General features: G+C 41.1%; 1 protein-coding gene across 2 annotated transcripts; it reads left to right on the forward strand.

Annotated features, from left to right (window-relative positions):
• The first annotated feature begins 4,464 nt into the window (after positions 1-4,464).
• On the forward strand, positions 4,465-22,576 carry zfyve21 (zinc finger, FYVE domain containing 21). Of its 2 annotated transcripts, XM_040137081.1 has the most exons (8): positions 4,465-4,633; positions 9,449-9,499; positions 11,150-11,318; positions 12,894-12,969; positions 14,139-14,230; positions 14,586-14,639; positions 17,418-17,548; positions 18,867-22,576. In XM_040137081.1, the coding sequence occupies exons 1-8, from the start codon at positions 4,508-4,510 to the stop codon at positions 18,900-18,902; spliced, it is 735 nt and encodes a 244-aa protein (XP_039993015.1). In that variant the 5' UTR covers positions 4,465-4,507; the 3' UTR covers positions 18,903-22,576. The 2 variants fall into 2 exon arrangements, with proteins under 2 accessions (XP_039993015.1, XP_039993016.1); XM_040137082.1 differs by lacking the exon at positions 14,586-14,639.
• The last annotated feature ends 1,351 nt before the right edge of the window (positions 22,577-23,927 follow it).

The following is a 23,927-nucleotide window of genomic DNA, read 5'->3' on the forward strand; positions in this document are numbered from 1 at the left end:
AGGGCCGAAATAATGTGACTTTAATAAGCTAAATTTAAATACCGCTGAATTAAAGTCTTGAAATATGACGACGGAATCTGAATTTATTGGTTTGAATTTCCCTCTTTGACATAAACCTGACTTTAAACGTTGCCTGGTTCTTAAAGTTTTAATTTATTGTCTTGAATTTTACTGATTCAACTTTGCCAACCTGATTTTTAACTTAAATTAAATTAATTAATTGATGAATTTTTTTTTGACTGGATCGCAAAAGGGACGAACTGAATTCAAACCACCCGAATATAGTTTTTCCTCGAAGTCGGACACAATTTTTTGTACCCGAATTTCTGAGGGAAATAATGTTTTTGACGTTTCACCATTGAAATTTTACCTTCTGGAAATTTTAAAGTGGAGTTCCTACAGGTCGTAAACATCCATACATGTGAGACCGAGCTGGCTGCTGCCATATGAAACGTTGACATTAGCCGGTTACCTGGAGGAAGCCTGGCGGCAACTGCACCCGCAGCTGTTCTTTTCAGTTTTACATTACACAAATATGTTATTACAACTCATCGTCTTGTATTCTTTCCCTCTTACTTTGCAAAACGGAAGTGTTTTGCGATCAGACGTGCGATGGGCCGGATGTTCCGCCATGATGGTACTAAGTCGCCCACGAGGGTCACTTCCTTTTGGCCTGTTTTTGCTTCCGTAGTTGTGTTAATTAGATGCGGCTCACTGTTGGGGGTAGAAATCCACTTTCAGAGTGAAACATGGTTTGTAACAAAGGCAAATGTTCGTACATCTGATTTAAAGAGTGTTCACACATTTTCATTTGCTCTTATTAGGGACACCTGCAGTTGTGACATATGTTAAAATTCTTCTCTCTGAAGTATTTTTCTTTGGTATGAACTGTAGTCGTGTCATCGTAGACGTTGTTGCCCAACCGCGGGTCTGTGGCTCTGTAGAGGACGAGCTGGGGGGGGGTCCGCCGCTGATGTAGAGAAATTCGACGTCCTGACACCAGGGCTTCTAACCAGCTCTTAATACACAGAGTGGTTTTTCCGCGTGGCGAGTAGCGATGACGTGAATGTAAATGTGTGATTTGTGAAAGCGCGGGAAAGTTCGAGTCGACTTTCCGTGCGTTTCTTGTTGAAGCGGTCGAAGTCTCACAGTCTGTCGTTTTGCTGTCATTTAAAAAAAAATTGTAATTTACTTTCTTCTGAAATTTCCTCCTCCGCCTCCCTGGGCTGCGTCGACCACGTTGGCGTGTGGAAGCGGTCATGTGGAGGGGGGGGGTGGGTGGTACATAGCAGACCCAAATCTCTATTTATCAGATGCCCGGTTACCAGGGCAACGCGTTGGATGCTGCAGCCTCCTTGACGTAACACCCCACAACTCAGAGGCTCCTAAATGACAGTTCTACGATCAGAATTATTGAATAGAGGATTGGATGCCTTTTTTTTGTTGTTGTTGTTTGTTTGTTTGTTTTTTGGTTTAACCTGAACTTGTTCTTAAGGACATCAAAGTTCTACGAGAACTCTTCCCTCTGCGTTGAACAGGAACCAGAACCCGTCCTCTGTATATCTTGTGTGTACAGTAAACACGTGTTGCTGGATGAGACCGGCTTGCGTGATACCACTCGTGTGCCCCCCCCCGCGCTGGTAGTCCGTGGCGTGACGGAGCGCGAGGATACGGACGAGAACCTGTGATGAAGAGGAAGGGTTGAAGATGAAGTTTCAACAAATCTCCCCAGAATATCTGCACCTACACAAAACTACGAGTTGTTTTTGTTGTTTTTGTCTTTTTTACTCACTGCACTGTGACTGTGAGAACATTTGTCTGCAAATTTCTTCTCTACTACACACCCCCTTTTCTTTTCCATGTGACATTCGTCCGGCAAATTGTTGTACATCTTAACTGTATTTGAAGAATAAAATGGTCAAATTAATGACTTTTCTACTGTGATTTGTTTTTTTTTAATTTATTTTAATTGTTCCCCAGGCTGAGGGTTAAAAGCATCAAATCATTTTAATTTGATCTGACACGAGGCTGTTCCCCAGGCAGGGGGTTAAGTTCGGGATCTCAGTGCCCTCCGCCGTGCGTCACTAACCCCCTCGTTGTTATCACCGATGTGCAACACAGTAAAACACGGAACCAGAGTAGATGTTGGTCGTTACTTTTCACCACTGAGAATCTGAACACCGCGTTTCTTTCTGTTGAGTTTTTTTTTCTTTTTCTTTTCCCTACATGACAAGAAAAAACACTTAAAACTTTCCCTCGGTCAAGAAAAAAAAACAATAACATCTGTCTATATTGAAATAAACATTGCACACAGTTATACTTATATATGCAAATGCACATTTCAGAGGCAAATTCATTTCATTGAAACTATAAATGTTTTGACATAAAATAAGAAAAAGAAGAGAACACTAGGGGACAAAAATGATCAATAGAGATACAGTCATGGGAGATTTTGATTTGTATCTTGTTTGAATGATTTCATCCACCTGCATGAAATCATTGTAATGTTGATAGATCTCGATTGTGTATTACTTGTGTTTTTCTGATTTATCGCCAGACACCCTGAATACAAATATGCACTAGATGTTTTCCAATAGGAGGCAATAATTAATGAATTCATTGATATTCCTCATTGATTCTTATTGACACCTAGTGTTTTTTTTTTTTTAGTTCTTTATAACTTTAATGAAATTAGTTTCTGAAGTGTGTGTGTGTGTGTGTGTGTGTGTGTATGTAGAGAGAGAGAGAACCCATTTTTCCAGTTTGTATTGAATTTTAAGCAGCTCAAGTCCAGTGAATAACATGAAACGGTACAAAGGTCAGTGGTAAACTGCCCAAGGTCACAAAAAAGAAAAGAAAAAGTTTAGGTCTAAATTAGGTGTAAATTTCACAGAAAACAGGCCTTTTTCAGGGATTGAGAAACGGGTTAAGTTACAGCTTTTTCCTGCAGCAGTGGAATAAATAAATGAAGCCTTGAAATTGAAGTCGAACAATTTCATACAGGTGCCCCAACTTCAGTCGACGACCTCCAAAACCTCTGCCTGTACCAAGGCAGCGCTGGAGCAGACTGTGGTGCTACAGCCCCTGATCCATTATATGGACAACACTGAGCAGCAGGAAGTAGTTACCGGTACACTGGTGTCAGAACGGTGGTTAAAAAGACACGTAACAGAAGAGGACGGAGGACGGTTGGTCCGTGCCTCATCCTACGGCGGGATAATGACCCGAAACGTTGGAGGAACGGGACCGGACGGCGGCTTCACGTGACGGAAGACCGGCGCGGTCTCCAGACCTGAACCCCCTGGAGCTGGTTTGGGATGAACTGGAAAGAAGGAGAAATAAAAGAAACCTGCAAGTGCAACACATTTGTGGGAACTTCTGCAACAGTGTTGGGATGAAGTATATACATATATATATATATATGCATATATATATACATATATATACGTTTATATATATATATATATATATATATATATATATATATATATATATATATATATACATCCATATGTGTGTGTGTATTGTCACTGGTTATTTGCTGTTTACATCTTTTATTCCTCAGCCGTTGGTGTTTGCCTGAGGACACGTCGCTAATAAAATGGAGCTGTGAATTTGGGGAAAAAAGTGTTTTCTTGTCACGTCGAGAAAAATCAGTTCCTCGGTAGTGAAAAGTAACTATACTGTATTCCGGTACTCTACTTCAGTTGAGTATTTCTATTTTACACCACTCAACACTTCTACTCCACTCCATTTACCTGACAGTTATAGTTACTAGTTACTTTGCAGATTCACGTTATCAGTACAAAACCTAATCCACTAATCGGCTAATCGGTCAACTGACAGTCATCGTGTGGCACATCGGTGATAACAGCGAGGGGCTTAGTAACGCACGGCGGAGGGCACCGAGATCCCAAACTGAACGCCCTGCCTGGGGAGCAGCCTCGTGTCAGATCAAATTTAAATGAATTTTTAAAAAAATTTGACCATTTTATTCTTCCAATAGAGTTAAAATGTGGAAGAATTTTGCCGGACAAACATCACCACTGCCGCTAGTTCACGGATTTTTCTGCACCCGGCAGCTGGTGGACTTGCACACGACCCCCCCCCCCATAAACTTATCAATCTCCGTCTCTAATCGCCTTTTATCTGGTCTTTGAACAATTCATTATTATCACTACTTTACTGGGGCCAGTCTTGAGTGTGGAGGGGTCGTGATAAACTGACAGATCTACGCCGAGCCGACACGGCGGAGATAATGCAAACACACACGGCCGTCATTTTTTCTCCCTGTTCTCCCGCAGCGGTCTCTCGTCGAGGGCGGGGTTTCAGAAACCAAAACATTCCACCTCGGCCCGGCGCACCGCGTGATCTGAAAACCTGCGCTCCGATTCGTCGACCGCCCCCGTCAGTCACTCCTGGCCAGGGGCGGGGCGGGGCGGGGCGGGGGGGGCTGGGGTTCAGACTAGATTTTGTGGCTGGGGAGGAAACGGCCGTTAAAAGCAAAATGTCCTCAGTGCCTGACGGGAAGAAGCTGGTGCGGAGCCCCAGCGGCCTCCGTATGGTGCCGGAGAACGGCGCCTTCAACAGCCCCTTCTCCCTGGACGAGCCGCAGTGGGTCCCGGATAAAGAGGTGAGGCAAGACTGGGTGAATTGGCTTGACAGCGAGGAGCCGTCGGGAGTCGCACGGAGACCAGCGACATCTTAGCTAAAATGTGAAACGTAGCGTTTCCGTTTGGTATTTTCAAAATTAAATCAGTGAACACTGACGGTCCAAAAAAAAAAAAAAAAATTAATAATAAAAGAGGGCCAAGACTGAGAGTGTTAAAGTTGTGGCATTGCTCATAAAACGTAAAATTCTTACCATTTATTTCAGTGAAGACTTGGTTTAGACTTAGCTACTTTTCTAGCTACGCACCGAAATTGTAAACAAACCCACTTAAAATACCCGCTTTTTCTTTTTTTTTTTTACCCCTTATCCGGAAATATGTGCCGTGGTTCCAGTGACCAGGCTAGAAAAAAAAACAACAAAACTTGTGTTTTCATAAGAAACAATTTCCCCAGTGAAGCCTTACCAGGGCAGTAGAAGTCCCTGGCATAGTATGAATGAGTAAACCACCATCAACTTAATACAAATAAAACACATCAGGGTTTCACCATTCACCTCAAAAGAATAAAAACCCAGCGGAGGTTCAAACCTGATCATCTGCAATCAGCGAAGACTTCTGATGGGCCTTCATCGACTGACTGTCTTCTCGACTAATCGAGTGATCGTCGGGTCTGTGGAACATCAGAAAACTGGGGGAAAAAAAATGCCCATCGCAGTTTTCTAGAGCCCGTGGTGACTTCATTTAATGTGTTGCTTTGTCCCACCAATTGTCCAAAACCCAGAAATATTAAAGATGAGACGAAGGAAAGTAGCAAATTCTTAGATTTAGGAACCTTGAATCATCCAACGTCTGTAAAGTTTTGCTTGAAAAATGACTTGCGCTGGTAATTGATTATTAATTTTTCTGTCAGTCAATTTGATGAGTTGACTAATCTTTGCAGCTCTACTTTGAACTGAATATCAAATCTGTTGCCAAATAATTTTCAGACGATTGAATGAACTGTTCAGCCATACTGTCAAATAGACAGTAATAATTAAAAAAAATTTACAGAAGTACTTAACTATACAAAATGAAATAACAGTAGCAACATAAGAGTACAAAAATACAGCACGTAATACAGAATAACAATATCAAATATACTATTCATAATAAGTTTAATTTTTAACATTTTTTCATTCAGTACATTTGTATTGTTAAATTTAATTATGATGATTAAAGGATTGTCATGCATTTACAGGGTCAGTACAGCCAGACTGTGTTAATTTGGAAAGTAGGCCTGGAATTAAGGATTATTTTTATTGATTTATCTGCTGATTATTGTCTCGGTTTGTCTTTTAATGGTTTGGTTCATAAAATGGGAGAAAGTAGTGAATAAATGTCCTTGACAATTTCCCAGAACACAGGATAAAATGCTCAAATAGCTTGTTTTGTCCGACCAACAGGCCAGAATCCAAATATATTCAGTTTACTAACATAGAAAGCTGAGAAAACCAGTAGATATTCACATTTAAGAGGCTGGATGCAGTGAGTATTTAGATTTTTCTTTTTTCTTTAAAAATGTCAGCAAATGATAAAAAAATATATAAGTATCAAAATATACGTTATAAAACAACGAGTGAATATAGTAGATTAAAAAGTAAAATATTTCCCTCTGAAATGTATCGGAGTAGAAGTATAAAGTAGTAGAAAATTAAATTACTTCAAAAAGTAAAGTACAAGCACTTCAAGACTGCAATTAATTACAGTACTTGCATAAATGTACTTATTTACTTCCCTTCACTGACAATAACAATTCTAAAATGTATTCATTTTTTGCTTTTATATTATTAATGATGATCATGACGTTAATAGTTAATAGGTGTGATTTGTAAAGTAGTTCTGCAACTAATGATTGTTTTTATTGTCCGTTAATCTTTTGATTATTTTCCTGATAAATCAGTTAATTGGGCTCGGTCCCTCGTAATGTCAGAAAACAGGGAAACTAGTTCCCAGAGCTCAAGATGACATGGAGTAGCTTGTTTTGTCTGACTTACAGTCCCAAAAACCCACAGATATTCAGTTTATTATCATGGAAAGATAAATAAATCAGCATATATTCACAACGGAGACCCCGGACTTGGTGAATATTGGGATCTTTTTTTGCTTTAAAAGTGATTTAAACAAGTAATCAGTTTTACTTATGTTCACTGACATGTTGATTTAATGAATAATCGTTTTATCTCCGATTTAAAGTTTACATTTCTTTTTTAGTTCATTTAAAAACCAAGAAGATATTGTCGCTAGTTGCGGGACTTTTATTTTTGAGTTAAAGCCTCATCCGGTACCTTCCGTGCTAACTGCGGTAGCTTTTTTTTTTAAAACGCAGAGCTTGACATCGCACTTGGCCCCGCGGACTGGGCGTTGCAGGCAGGCACGGCCATCCCGGCGGCTAACGGAGCCCGTCAGTTAACCAGCTACTTAACATCTGCAACCAGTTGTCGGACGCAGTTTTGCGATGTTTATCTTCGCCGTAGATGGTTGAAGTGACGAACCGGCGGCTGCTTTGCGCGTTAGCCGACAGCTGCGTACGAACCTAGCCTGCCACGGTCAGCTAGCTGGAGGAGCTGCTTCGCTAGCTCCTCGTTTTATTCCGGGGGAGGCGGCTCCCGGTGCCAGTGACTGCTCTGTCCTCGGCTGTCGGAGCAGTAAAACTCCAGGAGCAGACACAGCAGGACAGACACCAACCGCCTGCTGGAGTGTTTGTCACTGCGGCTGCTCACGGAGGCACTTTGACCAGACTGGCAGCGGAACCGCAGCCAGCGAAGTTAATCATTTATCATTGTTCAGGATGAATCTGCAATTAGAGTGTAAGAGGGAAAAGCCGTGATAAGGACGGGCAGAGTGTCTGCAGGTCTTTGAAATGTCTCAGTGGTTTCGCTTTCCTCCATTAAAGGTCTTAAGAGGTCAAAACGAAAAAACCGCTGGTACCATTTTTCTGACAGGACGCCATTTATAAAGGGTTTATAAGCTGTAATCAATGGATTTATTAATGGTTGAGAAATCATCACTTGCAAATGCTTTATAGATCAGTTCTAAGCAGTTAATAAAGTTGTCTATTTATAGCTTTACCATATCAGAAACTGGTACCAAGCCTTCTTAAAAGTCCTGAACCTCGTCTCTTACCTCCTGCTGACAGTAACGTCAGCTCCAAAATGTTTTGTATGTGGAATAGCTGCTGCAGCGGGTTGAGCCCGTTCTGTCCTTTTTATTGTGGCGTTTCAGTCGGCACCATCAAACCTGAAGCGAGCGAAACGTGTGTGGGTCAATACAAGTAATTAAATCATCAGGAATCAATGTTATACAGCGCTGGGAAGAGCTGAGAGAGATGTGATATAATAATCAATAATTCTAGACCATATCACCCCATCCGGTTTCCAATCATACTTTCACACTCAGCACACATCTGTACACCTGTGCCAGTTGTGCCTCTCGTGTTATCATCGCGTTTAAGCCACAGAGCTCAAGTTCAGGTCATTTAACGACACTTCTCACTGTTTATAAAGTATCTTCAAAGTTCCCAGAGACCCTTCTAAACATCTGGATTAAAACTATCCAGTCGGCTGCAGGACGAAAAACATTTGTGACACGTTTCCCAAGCAGCAGCTTTATACCCTGATATGAGGTAACACAAGTCCCAGAATCACGGATATCAATACAGATACTGATACCTTTTATTGCAGCTAATGTAATATCATGTAAGAGAGAGCAATGTTTCATAATTTCTGAAATCAATCTGCTTCATTAACAGGCTGCTTTTAAATACATTTGCATTACTACTGAGTGACTTGCCAAGCATTGAGCACTTTTTTTATTTTTATTTTTTAACTTTTCTATGTTAATTACTTGCATGTCAAAACACAAGAGAGTTTTTTAAAGGTACATAACTAATGTTTATTGTGTTATTTCTCTGAACCAAGGAGCAGAGAAGCAGAACTGCCTGCACTAAAAAGTTTTCTAATGTAAGATGGGTCCCCCTTTTTTTTATTTTTTATTTTTAGTATAGATCCTATTGATGCTAGTATAGATCATGAAATTTGAGTAGTGGTAAGTTTCGTATAATTAAAAGCCTAAGTATCAGTGGTATCAATATTTTAGGTATCAGTCTGCCCAACCCTTATTCAAACCAAGGTGGTATCAGAAATTGCATATTCCATTTCCTGTTTTTCTTGACGTGAATCTAAAGTATATTTTCTAGAACTGAGACGATCAGTTGATAAATTGATTAGTCGATTGACAGCAAAATGAATATGCGACTATTTAAAAAAAAAAAAAAAAAATATTTATTTTTCAGAAAAACTGGTCCTCACCTTTGTGAAGGTATTGATAATAGTCAAGAGGCACAAACTGGGGTTGCTCTGCCGTCGTGGTTTTATAGTGCACTTACAGTTTTCAGACACCAACCACACTTTGCAGGGAGGGGAAACTGCATTTCTCACACTTTTCTAAGTACTTGAGGAAAATTACATTCCATTCCTTCTCAACTGCATTCCCAGTTGTGTTCAAGTAACTTGATACGCAGTTTGTCCCGTAATCCTTAACTGTCTCCATCCAACATCATCCGGCACCAACTTTACTGTGGTAGCCGGTGCCACCATGTTAACGAAACCAACCTTATGATCGTAAAAGTTTGTTTTAATTTCATGGAAGACTTAGTGGCAGGGAAGCTAAAACAACACGCATTGGGAAATACTTTTCAGAGAATTTTTTTGCGCTGCTATTGTCTCATCCAGCTGCTGTTGAATCTGCCCAGCTCAGCATGTTGTGTAACATCCTGTTTTTCCTCCCTTCCTGTCTTCCAGTGTCCGAGATGTATGCAGTGTGACACCAAGTTCGACTTCATCAGAAGAAAGGTCTGTTCTGTTTTTTGCAACACGACTGTGACAACAAATCACTTTAGCTTTATCTGACGCTGGAAAAAAAAAAAAGAGATGAGGGAAAAAGCAGAAAAGTTTTACAGAAGAATTTGAGGCTTTAATTTTGCCTGTGTTGTTAAACCTGAGATTTTTATTTTCCCCACTTGGCTACTGTCCATTTGTTTTGGCGTGAAAACACACTCAGGGCTCTGTGGTGACCTATAACAACCTCTTTTATTATGCAGTACATGTGAAATACATGGTAAATTTATCTAGTCAAAAAATTACAGAATGGACCTTTAGGAGCCTCTTGAGGACAAGACTGTCGATGAAATATGTGCTAATCAACCTGAAATGCCCCAGATCCATACCACATACCAGTGGTCATAGTATATAATGTTGCCTGTTAGTGCACAACAAAATCTGCATATTTTACAATTCTATACCATCAGGGATACAATGCTCGCAATAGACATAGTAGTAGTCATTCACACTGAAACTTTGGATTATCACTGCCTACCAGACGCCACGAATCATCATCGAAATGTCTTTCTTAAGATTTCATGCTTAATTATTGTTCTCCAGGATCTTCCCGGAGCACAACCGACAGTTTTCTGCAGTAAGCTGGTCCTCCATTTTCTTTGAGTGTTGCATTGTGGCCAAAAAAAAAAAAATGCACATTGCGACTTTTCCAGTGTGAACACTACATACTCAAACCCTGCATAGAAATATTAATGAATTAGGACACACAGTGGTTGTTGTGGAGATTTTGCTGAGTATTGGTCAACTCGTCAGTGAAGAAAGTGTTCAGGAGCCCACGATGTCTAATGCTGAAAATATTTATTGAAGCTTGGCCGACGAGAATGGAGAAATTATCAGTACAAGTTTATGTGCATGATGCCGTCTCCATTCTGAGGCTCGGCGTCCTGCGCTCGGTCTTTTGACCCTCACAGGTTATGCTGCCAATACTTTACGCCCAGAAAGGGTCAAGCTCAACGCCTCCACAGTATGTGGAGCTAGTCTATTCGTTCGCTGTCCTGTAAACAGGGAAATGTTTTTACCTGTGTCAGTTCAGATCACGTTGCATGTAGCCTTCAGCATAACGTCAGCGCATCCTGGTCCGGAACCACCGTCATCCGGCTATGCCCATGGATTCTAGCGGACCTCAATCTATGGCGTCGAGGCAGGCGAAAACAGCCAGCTCCTTCGACCTTGGCTACTGCAGCAACGCCGCTTCACTTTTTAATCAGAATAGCTCTGTTTTCCCCAAATAACCTCAGTCAGCTGCCCAGCGTCTCAAGGAGAGAAGGCAGTGGGCCTTTCAGAAAGATTTGCTGCGGTTTTGCCTGAGACCTCGAGGCCCATGCTGACCTGCGTAACCCAACAGAAAATTCCCTAACAGTGGTAAATGTCTCATATGGTGCAAATGGTGGGACACACTGCCGCTCAGTTGTTTCCTCTGATATACCAACAACGTGAATTTTGTTAAATAGTATATTTAATGGCTTTCGTATGCTTTTTCTTTCTAATTTTAAGTTTTGTTATGTTTACTTTGATGTAAACAACATTGGCAACAAACTAAACTATATTCACTGTACTTTTAAACCAACAAATGGTTGAACCGACTGTAACGTGTTTTCCCTGCAGCACCACTGCCGGCGGTGCGGCCGGTGTTTCTGCGATAAATGCTGCAGTAAGAAGGTGGTGCTGCCCCGCATGTGTTTCGTTGATCCGGTGCGGCAGTGCGCCGAGTGCAGCCTGGTCTCCCAGAAAGAGATGGAGTTTTATGACAAGCAGCTCAAAGTGCTTCTGGGAGGTGAGAAGCTCAACATATTCAACATGTTCATTATTTTAATGTGCAACACCTTCCGTCGGAGCCCGTAAAGTAGCACGTGTGGTTTTAATATGGTACACGTTTGGTTGGTTATTGTTTCCTGATTTTTTTATTTATTTTCCTCAAATTCTTTTTTAAGTTTCTCCTTTCCTTCCTGTCCCTCTTTCCTTTACTTTTGGTATAAAATACTACTTCCACCATGTTGATGATAACATTTGGGGGGGAAGCACCAGTCTCGCATAGTTGTCTGCACATCCACAGAACCTCAGCAACTGAGGTGCCAGAATACATCGGCAGGGAGCTTCGGCAAAAGCAATTCAAATATATATCTGTCAGACTGTCCTCCTGACCTCATCTCTGTGCTGAAAGGGTTCGTGTTCGTTGAGCGTTTTTCCTGCCTGTAATAATGACTAGATGCTATTTTTAAAAACTAATTTGCACCAGGGCTGCAAATAATAATTATTTTTGTCATCAGATAATCTGCAGATGATTTTCTCAAATAGGGAAAAACCAAAAGGGCATATTGAAGTTACAAAAATGAAATGACAAAAGCCTCAAAATATGTTCTTTTGAGAAGCGAAATTCCAGAAAATGTTTGGCAATATTTGCCAATTAATATTTTAGCGACTAATTGATAGATTGACCAATCATTTTATCGCTAATATGCACACAGTTTTATCATTTCTTGACCAAAAAAAAAAATCTCAGGTCAAGGTTCAAAAACAACAGGAGAGAGCTGGTTTAATGAAGGTCGCCAGTCACTGAGAGTGAAAAGCTCTCTCTAATTAGAAAGGCTGATAACAGGGTGTAAATATTAACATTTTGAAATCAGTTCCAGTTTTAATGTGGAGTTTGGAGTTTGCTGTCTGCCTCTAATCAAGTCGAAACGATCCGTCTGAGTTATTGAATTTATCATCGTTGTTTGAGATGCTTCTCTGCCCTTCAGCCTTACAGCCTACCTGCCGTTATCCACCTCAGTGTGCGGCTTTATGACCCGACACACGTCACGTACGCTGTTCCCTGCCGCTCCAAACAGGAAGCAGAAATTCAATAAACATCACCTCTGACATAATCTTTCAGAGTGACCCTCCCCCTGACCTGATAATCCATTGTGGTGTTGTTAAGCGTGGGCCAGTGTGCAGCTATAAATACGCATCGGCTCTTAATGAAAAATCCATTAGCGGCCTGGAGCTGCAGGGGGACGACCGGCCGAGTGCCTGTGATGTAAAGCCTGTGCCGTGTCAAGCCTCATGCTGTATTGATGACGGCGTTATCAATAGCTGATGAGGAGAAGGAAAAAAAGTTGACGAAAGAATTTCGATGAAATTTGAAGCAATGATCTGTGAAATTTTCATAAAAGTATTTGTCTGTTTTTTCTACTTTTTGAGAGAGGGGAGTATTTGGAAAATAAATATCACAATTCTCAGGCTTTAAAAAAAAAAGAAATGTTTTTTGTTTTTAATGGCTTAATATCCACTGCAGGAAAGGATGATGTTGACGTTAGCCTATGTTATTGTCAGGAGGTCTTGACTCCTTCAGGCTTTTTTCTGTTTCCAGGTGGCACCTTCGTTGTTACTTTGGGAACGTCGGAGAAGTCTGAAACCATGACGTGTCGCCTCTCCAACAACCACAGGTGAGCTTTTCAAATTCTACAGGTGGAAAGCTGAGAGGTTAGTTTGCTCCAATTAAAAAACAAACAAACAAAGAAACAAACAAAAAAACCCTTTCCTTTCTTTCCACTTTCTTTTCAGTGCTGACGTTTTGAGGTATCTGCCTGTAAAAGTTATGCCACCAGACTGATACAGAAAAGTTGAATGGATCTTTGTTCATTTGAAAAAAATTTAAGAGGGACATTTTTGTCAAGAAGCAGCGTCACAGTTACTCAGGATAGTTCACAGGGTTCACTGTGAACAGCTCTTAAAGGGACTGTTTCTTCGGGAGAGAGTAGTTTCAGGCAAACTGTTCTGATTGTATTGTGGCCGATGCAGGAATCTCAAAAACACAGATCTCAAAACCTCAGTAGATAAAATTGAAACTATCTGCATGGCTGGGCACCACTAGGGGGCAGGTGGAGAAATGTCTCAGTTGTAATTTGGGGGAATTTGCCCTTTAACAAGCCGAAGTTTAGCACCTTGGATTTATCATTTTAGATGTTTAGCCTGGTATTTACCTCGTTAGTGGTAATTGTCGCAGAACAGTAGCCAGTTTTACCCACAAACATCGGTTTGTTTTCCGTATTTCAGTGGGAATTACAGCCTGACAGGGCCCCTGGTGTAGCTGTAGTCAAGTCTTTATTTACTTATTTAAATTTTATTTTAACAGCGGTCTCAGCGTGTTTAATGTTTCAATTATTATGAGTGGGGAAGTGAAATCTGATCCCAAAGTGGTCACTGAAGAAACATTTGAAGCATATTCTTTTATCATGTGAACTGCAGTCCATCTGAAGTGGATCTAAACAAAATGTGGATCTGTCAGGACACAAGATACCAGATACAGTATGTACAGGGCCTAAGAGTCGTAAAAGTATTACATTTAACGCAGATCTCACCAAATGTGCTTCTAAGTCCTTCGATTATACAAAACTCCAGGTTCTAAGTATAAAAATGTCCCGTTAGACTCGAGTGTAGAAACCAGTGTGGATTAGATGATTTAGACGATGGTGACAAATCCAGTTAAAATCAAAAAAACTAATACAGTTTTGAATGCACCAGTCAGATTCACAGAGTAATTATGAGTCGAAGTTGATTAGTTGATTTGTTTTGGACTTGAGTTAAATTCGTCCTTTTCTGACCCAAACATCAGGTATCTGTTCCTCGACGGCGAAAGCCACTTCGAGGTGGAGTTGTCTCGGATGTCCAGCATGCAGATTTTGACAGACGGGTCGAGTCCGGGAGGTGAGGCTAATCCTGTGTAGGATTAGAAATTAAAAAAAAAAAAAAAGAAAAGTATTTAGATTAGAATTTCAGTGCATGTTGATGGTTTAGCACAGCTCTTAGGCTTGTTATGACAAAGAAAAATGTGAATTTATTACTTCTTTCCACTGTATAAATTATAAACCATCATCTACTCCTCTTGTAATGGAAATTATTATGTGTTTTTCTAATTGGTTGTTTAGATGGACCCACTAACCAACTGCTAAATTTTTATTGATTAACAGTGAAACTTGTTTTTCCAAGCTAACACTAACAAACTCTCTCTCCACTACTGTTTTGAATCTGGTGGCACGGCTCTTCTTCCTTCTGGGCTCAGAGAATGACATTCACACTTACACCAGTCTGCTGGACAGTCACTGTATCTCTGAAGGTTAGCCTCGGTCCACTCCCCACGGCCTCCATCTGTGTTGAGTCACCCCATCCATCCATTCTTCTTCCAAATCTGGATTCTGTCTTCGTGAAGCTTCTCTGCTTTATTTTTACACCTCGCTGAGTCCCAAAAGCATCTTGGTGGAAAATCAAACGCCACACATTTCGATATATGATTCCCACGGTAAACCACGTTGAAATACGTGGTCTGATTGGTCCTCCTGAACACGACAGAACCAGACTTCTCTAAATCGATTCCTCCTCTTCGGCCGAAGGTTGGTTAATTAGTACTGAAATGACTGATGAACGAATGATTAATTGAGAAAAATAATTTGCAGATTAATTGTTTGATAATCAGTAAGTAGAAGATTGTTAATTATCAAGCAGAAATGCCAAACAATCTCTGCTTCCAGCCTCTGAAAAGGGAGGATTTGCTGCCTAATGTGAATGTTTCCGGGTTTTGACCATCGGTCGGACCAAAAAAAGGACATTTGGTGATGCGGACTGAGGCTTTCGTGAAATGACGATTCTCTTTCTTTTTTAACTATTAATGGAGGTGAAGAAAAAAACATAATCTACAGATGAATTTTTTTTTTTTAGTTTAATTTGTACTTTTTTAATTTTAATTGTCCTGTCCTGTGTGTTAATCAGTGAGGTCAGCTGCTTTGGTGTTGTACTTGAGATTGCGATGCAGTCATGCTGCTGTTTGGCTTTTGACGATTCAGCACATTGGACATTAGGCTGCATCCGCACAGTATCAGCTGTGACTGAGGAGAAACATAAACGCGGCATTGCACGAGGCCAGCCTGCACATTATGGTTTGCTTAGTCTGCCGAGGCTCAGTGGGAACTAGCCTTCGAGGTTAGAGGTTTCATTGTTGGGCAAAACCATCGCCCCTCATGGTCCACTAGCAGCTGTTCTGGAGCTTTCTACTGTATCAGACACCCCTCCTCCCCCAGTGTTCATAAGATTGTAGAAATTCCGATTTCCAGTCCTCGGATCACTTTGAAGATTGCCGCCAGACATGTTTTAACACACATAAAAAATACTCTGCTCGGAATAATATTTTTGTTTCTGACGTGGTTTTTCCTGATTCATTATCTATCTAATTTAAACAGTACATCACGAGGTTCAGCAGTATCAAGATTGACAGGCCACACACCAAATTAAGCGGCCAATTGAAACTCAACAAACTGCGCGGGTAACCCCACACCTAGTCCTCTACTTCAACAATTCATTTAACTGATCAGCAGTTGTTTTTTTTTTTTTTTAGACATTTATTCCTGCAGTTTGTAATGGCTCAGGTCAACCTTTGATCCAGTTTGTACTTACCAGGCAAATCAACTGTTATTGCAACAATATGCCGTAAGTGGGAGCATCGGATTTGCTGTTGATGGCTGGTGACAGTGGAAAACGAAATGATTTAAGTATGGACGTAAATAATGATTATTTTAGTTTAAAAGAAGGAAAAAAAGGGAAAAAAAATGCCCAAAGCCCAAGGTGACACGCCTTGTTTTTTTTTTGCTCAATAGTCCAACATCCAAAAACACTAAATTAACAATAATAAAACAGGGAAAAGCAGAAAAATCCTCACATTTGAGAAGCTGGAAGCAGAGATTGTTGTTAGTTTTGTTAGACTGATCCATATCAAAATGGTTGTCCATGAGCTTTTCTGCTGATAAACCAATCGAGTAGTAGTTTTATTTTATCCTGTTTGCTCTTAGCGTAAAAATACAGGGAGTGAGTATATGCTTGTGAATATTACTGAAACCTTTCTGCATAATGGGAACAACACAGCAGTACGTAAACTCAACACGCCCTCTTGAATTAGAAAAACAAAACAATTTGTTGGTGCTTTTGGGAAACTCAGCTTGTACTGAGAGTGTGCATGTCTTCTAGTGTTTCCTTCCTCCTGTGTCTGTGTCTCAAAGCAATGTAAAGAATTCACCGTAAACTTCCCGTCATGTGGATTTTAGCATGTTGCCTCCTGTCAACACCTCCTGATTAAGTTTGAGTAAATTCTCATCATCCATTGGTGCTTCGTTTTATTTTGAACGACAGTGTTTTTCTGTTCTGCTTATTCGATGTTTAATCCTCTGACGCCTCTTTGTTATTGCACCTGAATGTTTGTGATTGCATTCATCACTTTTAAGGTTTGGTTATTGATATTGTTGAGACTGAGCAGGTGTGTTTAGTTGATCAGATTCAGGAGCGAGAACGTGATTTCATTGGAAAAAGTTCCCTGTGAAGGGACATTTTAACATTTTTAGTTTAGGTTTGTTATTTTGTTCACTAGACATGTAACTGTACGATAACCTTCCCCTTTTTCTTTGTTCATCGTTTAACATCATCTTCGCTCTCTCATTAAATAACCCGCATCTGTTTTTAATGCGCTGAAAAAGCTTTTTGTGAGACAAAACAATCAGGTAGCAAAATAAATTAATCAGAGCTGCAACTAATGATTAATTTCATTATCGATCAATCTGATGATAGAAAACAGAAAAAAAGCAGAAAATCCTCATATTTAAGAGGTGGAAAAGAGTTTGTTTTGTTTTGGGGTTTTTTTTGCACAACAAATTACTTAAATGATTAATTGATTACCAAATAGTTGTACTAATTGATTAATTGACACATTTTTGAATCTCTAGAATTTTCAATGTTTTTTGAAAAATAGGTTTGTACAGGTTAGTCTGTCTTTAGTCTTATTTTCAGTTCACGTTTTACCGAAGGTGTGCGCGTCTGTCTGTGTGTGTTTTCGTGCGCGTGTTTGTGCGTGCAGGAGGGACGTCACGGGCCAGCGGCATGCTGCTCCATTACAAGCCAATGGGCTCTCAGGACTCCCAGCAGCTCCGCATGGAGGCAGCAGACGACAAGAAGGTGGCCTCGCTATGGCTGGCTGCAATGCACAAGGTACGAGGAGCAAGATGCAAGAGCTCGTGCTGTTACTGCGCCGCGTGTGGTCGGTTATGTAGTTGGTGCGTCACGCACGTACAAGTGCGAGGCCCGCATTGACCCGAGAGACACCAAAAAAAAAAAAAAAATACAGTTGCAGGTGTTGATACAATAAGTTTCAAGTTGAAATAAAATGAAATAAATGTAACAGTCCGTCAAAGTATCAATCTTGAAGATTTCCGTCCTGGTTGATTTGGGGATTCCTGTAGTTACTGGTGGTAACAGCAAATACGGTTTAATCCCACAGGTCACATGATTCTGGGGGCAGCAAAACAAACTGTTGTGGTTTTAATAAAGAAGTCGGGCAGTAGTTGGCCTTTTCCCCATCATTCTGTGAACAACCGTGGTCTGATTTGATGCTGCACGGGGCATGACTCTGCGAACAGCAGGGCGCAGCGAAAGGAGCTGGTTTCCTCGCTGAAAAGCTGGAGCTGTGCAGCCTGTCGCCTGCAGCTCCTCATCTAAAAGCTCACTGTGGCCGCTCCTTCTTCTTCTGTTACTCTCCGCAACACTTCAAACAGATCCGCTGTCCAACAAAAGGCCGGTTGTCTTGTTTTGTAGATGCATTTTTGACGAGCGATTGGATAGGAAATGTTTGGTTTGCATTAGCTGTAACTTAATGCGGCATTTCTTCCGAGAATGTCGCCGCAGACACCCAGTTCGTAAAACTGCAAATATATAAATATTGCAATACTTAAATCGGTGGACCATAGGCTCAATCACCATTTTGTTACCTCATTAGGCAAAGATTCTGACTTTACAGACATTTATTTAAATGAAAATCTTCAAGATTGCCACTTTAACATTTGCATAAAGGCCTGTTTTTTCATTTCTGTTTGCTGTAGAGGTTGTATTTACATCTTTTCACTTGAAAAATCAACAAAATATGGAATTTGCTCAGGGGTGGCCAAACCTTTCCATACATCCAGGAAACTCAGTTTATACTGGAGTGTAAATGCAGCTGAGGAGACAGAGGACAGGGCAGCTGGGGCTAATATAAGTACTGTGCAGCAAAGTCTGACAAGGTAGAGAGGTAAGGTCGTGGCCTTTCCTCTTGCGCCCCCTTCAGGCCAGGGATTACATTGTTTTTTTCATCGCTACTAAGAACGGAAAAGTTATGGCATTTTATTCAATTTTTAGTTTTCATCTAAGTTTTGTTTTCTGATGTGTAACAACCTAGTGTGAGGACTGGTCTCATATATATATATATATATATATATATATATATATATATAAAATACATAAAATACTCCCCCCCTCTCTCTCTCCCCCACAGGCGGCCAAACTGCTGTATGAAGCTCGGGACCAGTGACGTGCAGAACGCCTGCAAGGCTGAACCTCCATGGCAGCACACACCCAAGTGTTTTGTACCCGTCTCACCGGGGTTTGGTACCTTTTGGATTTTAGTAACACCAGTTCTGATTCCGCGTATCCGTCTGATTCCTCTTCGGTTCTTGATACCAGTTCTTATCATGGTAATTTTTGCAAGAAAGAAATGTTTATAGAAAAAAAAACAAAAAAAAAAAACAAAACACTTTATTACCTCTATAACCAGTACTTTGTACATCATGTTTACCACATGTAGGCTGATTGTCCTTCTTTTGCATTTTGTCTTTCCATTTAATACATAAATCGAGGCATGCAGCATCGATGTTTATACATAAGTGTAACAAACCGAGCGGTGAGACAGCAGGAGAAGAAACTTTCCAACGCTCATCTGTTGACTTTGGGAGGCTTCTACTTTTAATTCCTGGTCTTTTGCCTTCTCAGACTTGAAAATTTGACTCTTTTTTTTTTTTTTGCCATGAAATGTGACATCAAACCTTTCATAAACCATTTTTCATAAATCCAGAGATGCAGTAAAACGTCAGAGGCACAGTTGTTTCATGACGACACAATAACTTATTATGCTGCTGTTAATTTTTTCTTTTCTTTTTTTTTCTGTGGATTTTATTTCCCGGTAGAAGTGATGAGACACTTTATGGATCCCTGTGGGGACATTTTTATTTTTCACTTTGCTGACCCTGCCTTTATAGAAGTCAGCCAAAAAGCACCAAGTATGGACTGAATGTCTCGCTCGGGGGACCTTCAGCAGAACCCAGATCTTCCAGAGACAGCATTGTCACGCGCAGGTTAAAGGACAAATCCACCGTAAAACCCTTTTAATGCAGGTGGAAAAGCAGCTACGTGTGATGTACTTTGCATTTCGGGTCCCACTTGGTTTGGTTTGACTTTTGGTGATCCCGTAGATAATGAAGACGCTTGCTCCAGTGGAGTTCGATAACTGAGGATGTCCGAGCAATCCTACACCTGATCTGCACTGGATCCGACTGCGTCACACTGCAGTTGCGCTGTGGCTCCCTTATGGTTTCAGTGTCCAGTGCAAAGGAGGAGAACGTCTGTTCCCCAGCAGCCACACTTTAACAAAGCATGTGCTCAAGTGGCCAAATAAAGCCATGCAGATTTTAATATTAATGTTACGTCAACTGCCGATAAATATAGACGTTTAAATACATTCAGAAGTGAATTTCACACTTCAGTTCTGACAAAAAAATGGACCCGGCGGGTTGTGACGCAGCTGGATTCTGCTGGATTTGGTGGAAATGTCAGGTTTTAGTGATGGTCGCCTAAAATCAAGAGCGAGGGGCTTTAATCTGGATTTTTCATTTTACTTTCAACGTCATCAAAGTCATCAGGGAAGAAGAGACAGAGAGCGTGTTTTGTACAGAGCAAGAAATAGACAAGATTGTGGTGGCAAATCGAGCAGGGAGCGAAAGGCATTCTGGGAAGTGTGGGATTCTTTAACTGAAGCAGAAGCAAGAAGAGGCAGGCTGAGGCAAATTTTCTTGTCAGAATAACTCACACATGCAAAGAACATCACAGATTTTCCACAGTTTGTATGAAAGTGACGTCACGTGGTGGATTTTTCCTTTAATAAACCGGGCGACGGTTGAGTTTTAGATTTGAGTGACAAGTTCAGGTGACACGTTAACGTTTTCCTCTCTGCAAGTTGTTTCAGTAACTCTGCTCTATGTTACAAGTATTTACACAGTTAAATCTTTAGTCCTCTGCGTCCAAGGAAACTACTCAAGACTAGTGAAGTATAAACACGCAGACATAATAAATGCTTTAAATGTAGTTTCATGTATTGAAGTTTTGTACGAGCTATTTTGTTCAATAGTCCTACTTTAACACAGGGCGTGTGCGCACTCACATCATTTTTAAAGCTGAGGTATGACTATAGTTTTTTGTAACACTTGTATACAGCTTTTCCTTTTGTCCCGAGTCTTGAGGCCTAAACAGAGCGTGTTTTGCCTTTTTTTTTTTTTTGCTCTTTTTCTTAATGTCACTGTGCAGAGCCACAACCCGGATGTCGCATCGCCACCTTCCCTCAACCAAACGCAGGTTCACTTCCGGTTGAGTTGGCGGGTTTGTCAGTTGTGCTTCCGCGGATCTATTTACAAACGAAACCTTAGTTTCGAGTGAGATGGTGAAAGCGTTAGGGGAAATTTTCAAGAAAAAATTTAATCTTGGCCAAAATATATACGCCGCAGTTGACATGTGCTGTGTTAAAAAGAATTTCTGAAAGTTAGCCCCAGTTTGTGCCTCTTGTTTATCATCATTACATTTTGCTCACAGACCCCATTTTTGGTTCCGTTTATAGTCAGTTATTTTTTTCAGCAGTGGCCACACAATGTGATCACCTCTCTCCAGAGTAGTTTTCGTCGGTAGTGGCCGAGTCCACCATCTCTTTACACCGTCCCACGATGTAAGAAGGCCGATTTTTTTTTTCCAATTGACTCCTTTTTATTGAAACAGTGCGAGTTTGCTTGGTGGACGCCGTCATCGGACACAAAACCAGCCGTCTCCTGACGAAGTAACACAGCAACCACGTGTGTCGCTAAATCACCCACAACCGAAATCTCAAGAACTTTAAAGGTTGTTCAACGGCACTTCCTGCCGTTTACAGTATTTCCAGAATCCTCCACGACTCTTTTCACCATCATTTAAAGAATACTCTATCTGCTGCAGGGCTAATAAAAGGCTTTTAACGCGCTTCCTTACAGATTTCTTTGCTCATTTTTCACGACACAAACTGAGCCAGTGACTGTTCACGTACAAATTGAGCAGGAAACATTCCCGAGGGACATCTTCATGTTGATTGGGAAATAGAGCTGCGACTTGAGACGCTAGCTTGAATCTTTTCTTAATCGTTCGGCAGACGGAATAATTTTTTACATCCTGGAGGAGTCTTTGAAGAATCTGGAAATACCCGTAAACCAGGGGTAAGTGTTGTTCAACGGCCTTCTGGGTTGTTTTGTTGTTTTTTTTTTCAAAGATTTTCACTTCTGTATTTTTCACATAAAGTAAATAGTGAACTCTGCGAGTCAAAGTTCACGGTGGCACATGAGAGGCACAAACTGGGGCCACCTGAAAGTCAGATTCCAGCTTCTTTCAATAGAAGTCCAATCCTGGGTTTTTTTCCCCTGATGCGAGTAGTTTTTACAGATGCACCCCCTGATGTTTGTTATTGTGCTCACAAAACCCAGATTTTTCCCTGAAGGAATTCCTGTTGGATGCTATAACAAAATCGAGACGTGCGTCTTTAACGCATCGATAATCTTGAAAATACATATCAGCTTAACATGAAGTGAATTTTGTGTGTTTCAGTGTTCATTTAAGATGATGCAAGATTGTAAACAAAGTTCACGTGCTGTTACGCAAAAATCTTAACTCAGCGTCTGCTTACTGGTTTTTTTTCTCAGGACCTTTCGGCCACATCTCACGGTCTTCGTCGGCAGATTGTGTGCGTGCGCGCGCTGAGTTGTCACCTCGTTACACGTAACAAGAGGTCGTCTCGCTTAACTGGAGGCATGTGCGATGACAACTGAGCACACTCCCATCTGCTGAGGAAGACCATGAGATGCAGTTGAAAGCTCCGGAAAAAGCTAGTGAGTGGACCTCGGGTTAGAATTTTGTATTTTTTTTTTTAATCAAAACACTCATGTTTAATCGCAACCATGCATGACCTTGAATCCGATGTAACACCTGAGAAAGCAGGAATTAGAAATGTACAGTTGTACCTCAGTTGCTAACACTATGTGCTACATTTAGCTAAGATCACCAAGCGTCGTTGACGTCTCATGAATTCGCATTCTTTTAAAAACAAATCTTTCCTGCATCTTGAGCGTCTTCAGTTTTTTTTTTTTTTTGTCCGAGCTTGAAAGAAAATAACCCAAAGTGGTGAAACTGAGCACAGAGCGGTTTTTGACGATGCGGATTCGTTTGTCCTTCTGTCCTTTTGTCCCCCTTTTTTTTTTTTTTTGTCCTGACCTTCGCGACACCCCCCAGATGAAAACAACATCTGCCACCACACCTCTGTGTTTGTAACACAAAGTTTTATTTTATTTTATTTTTTTTTGTACGCTGCTCACCTAAGAATTGAAATCACTGGTCGTCGTTTGGTTTTGAGGCTTTCGGGGACAGAGACGGACGGAGGAGATCGTGAGGATTTGTGTTTAAAAAAAAAAAAAAAAAAAAAAGTGTGTGTTGTCACACTCGGTGTGTTACACTCCCGAGTTTTCTTTTCAACGCCATTATCCATTATAGCCTCCTAACGTGCCAATGCTCTTCCGTTGTACATGTGTTTGAGACGAAGATGGATGCGAGGGCTGCGCAGTAATCGTTAAAAAAAAAAAAAGTTAAAATCTCTGGTACATTTATTTTAATATGATGCATTATCCCTTTAAGGGGTTTAAATGTAAAAAAAATAAAATAAATCGAAACCAGATGTGATGGCGGCAGTTGTGTTCATTTAACATTGGGAAAACTGGAAAACACACTGTCAAAATGCGCCATTCTCCCGAGTTCGGTCGAAGGTATTCCCGAGGAAAACCTGTACGGTGGCTGTGCGGCCCCCCCTCCCCCCTTCAGACCGCCTTCACTCACACGTCCGCGAGTTTGCACAAGACCGTAAAATCCCCCGCGGCTCGTCACTCAGCCCGCGTCCCTGCCCGCACTTCACGACCGTCCCTCCTCTGCCCCGCCGCTTCAGTCCAGCACGCCCGGAAACGCCGAACCGGGCCATTGGTGTCGGGTGACTCTGTTGAGAATAAAGTCGAGTGTTTCTAAAGTGTGTGTGGTTGTCGTCTGTGTCATTTTGGAGGAAGAGGGGTGTGCAAGTACGGAACCGAGGGGGGGGGGGGCAACTGACAGTTGTTGAGTCCATCATTCATAAAAAAAAACATCGGGACTCGCGCATTCGTTTGGTGAAGTATGCAGGACGCAAAAGGTTAAACTCACATCTATTGATTAAAGTACAGCAGAGTCTCAAAGA

The sequence above is a fragment of the Xiphias gladius genome, chromosome 10 (assembly GCF_016859285.1).
Source record: "Xiphias gladius isolate SHS-SW01 ecotype Sanya breed wild chromosome 10, ASM1685928v1, whole genome shotgun sequence".
Classification (NCBI taxonomy): Eukaryota; Metazoa; Chordata; class Actinopteri; order Istiophoriformes; family Xiphiidae; genus Xiphias; species Xiphias gladius.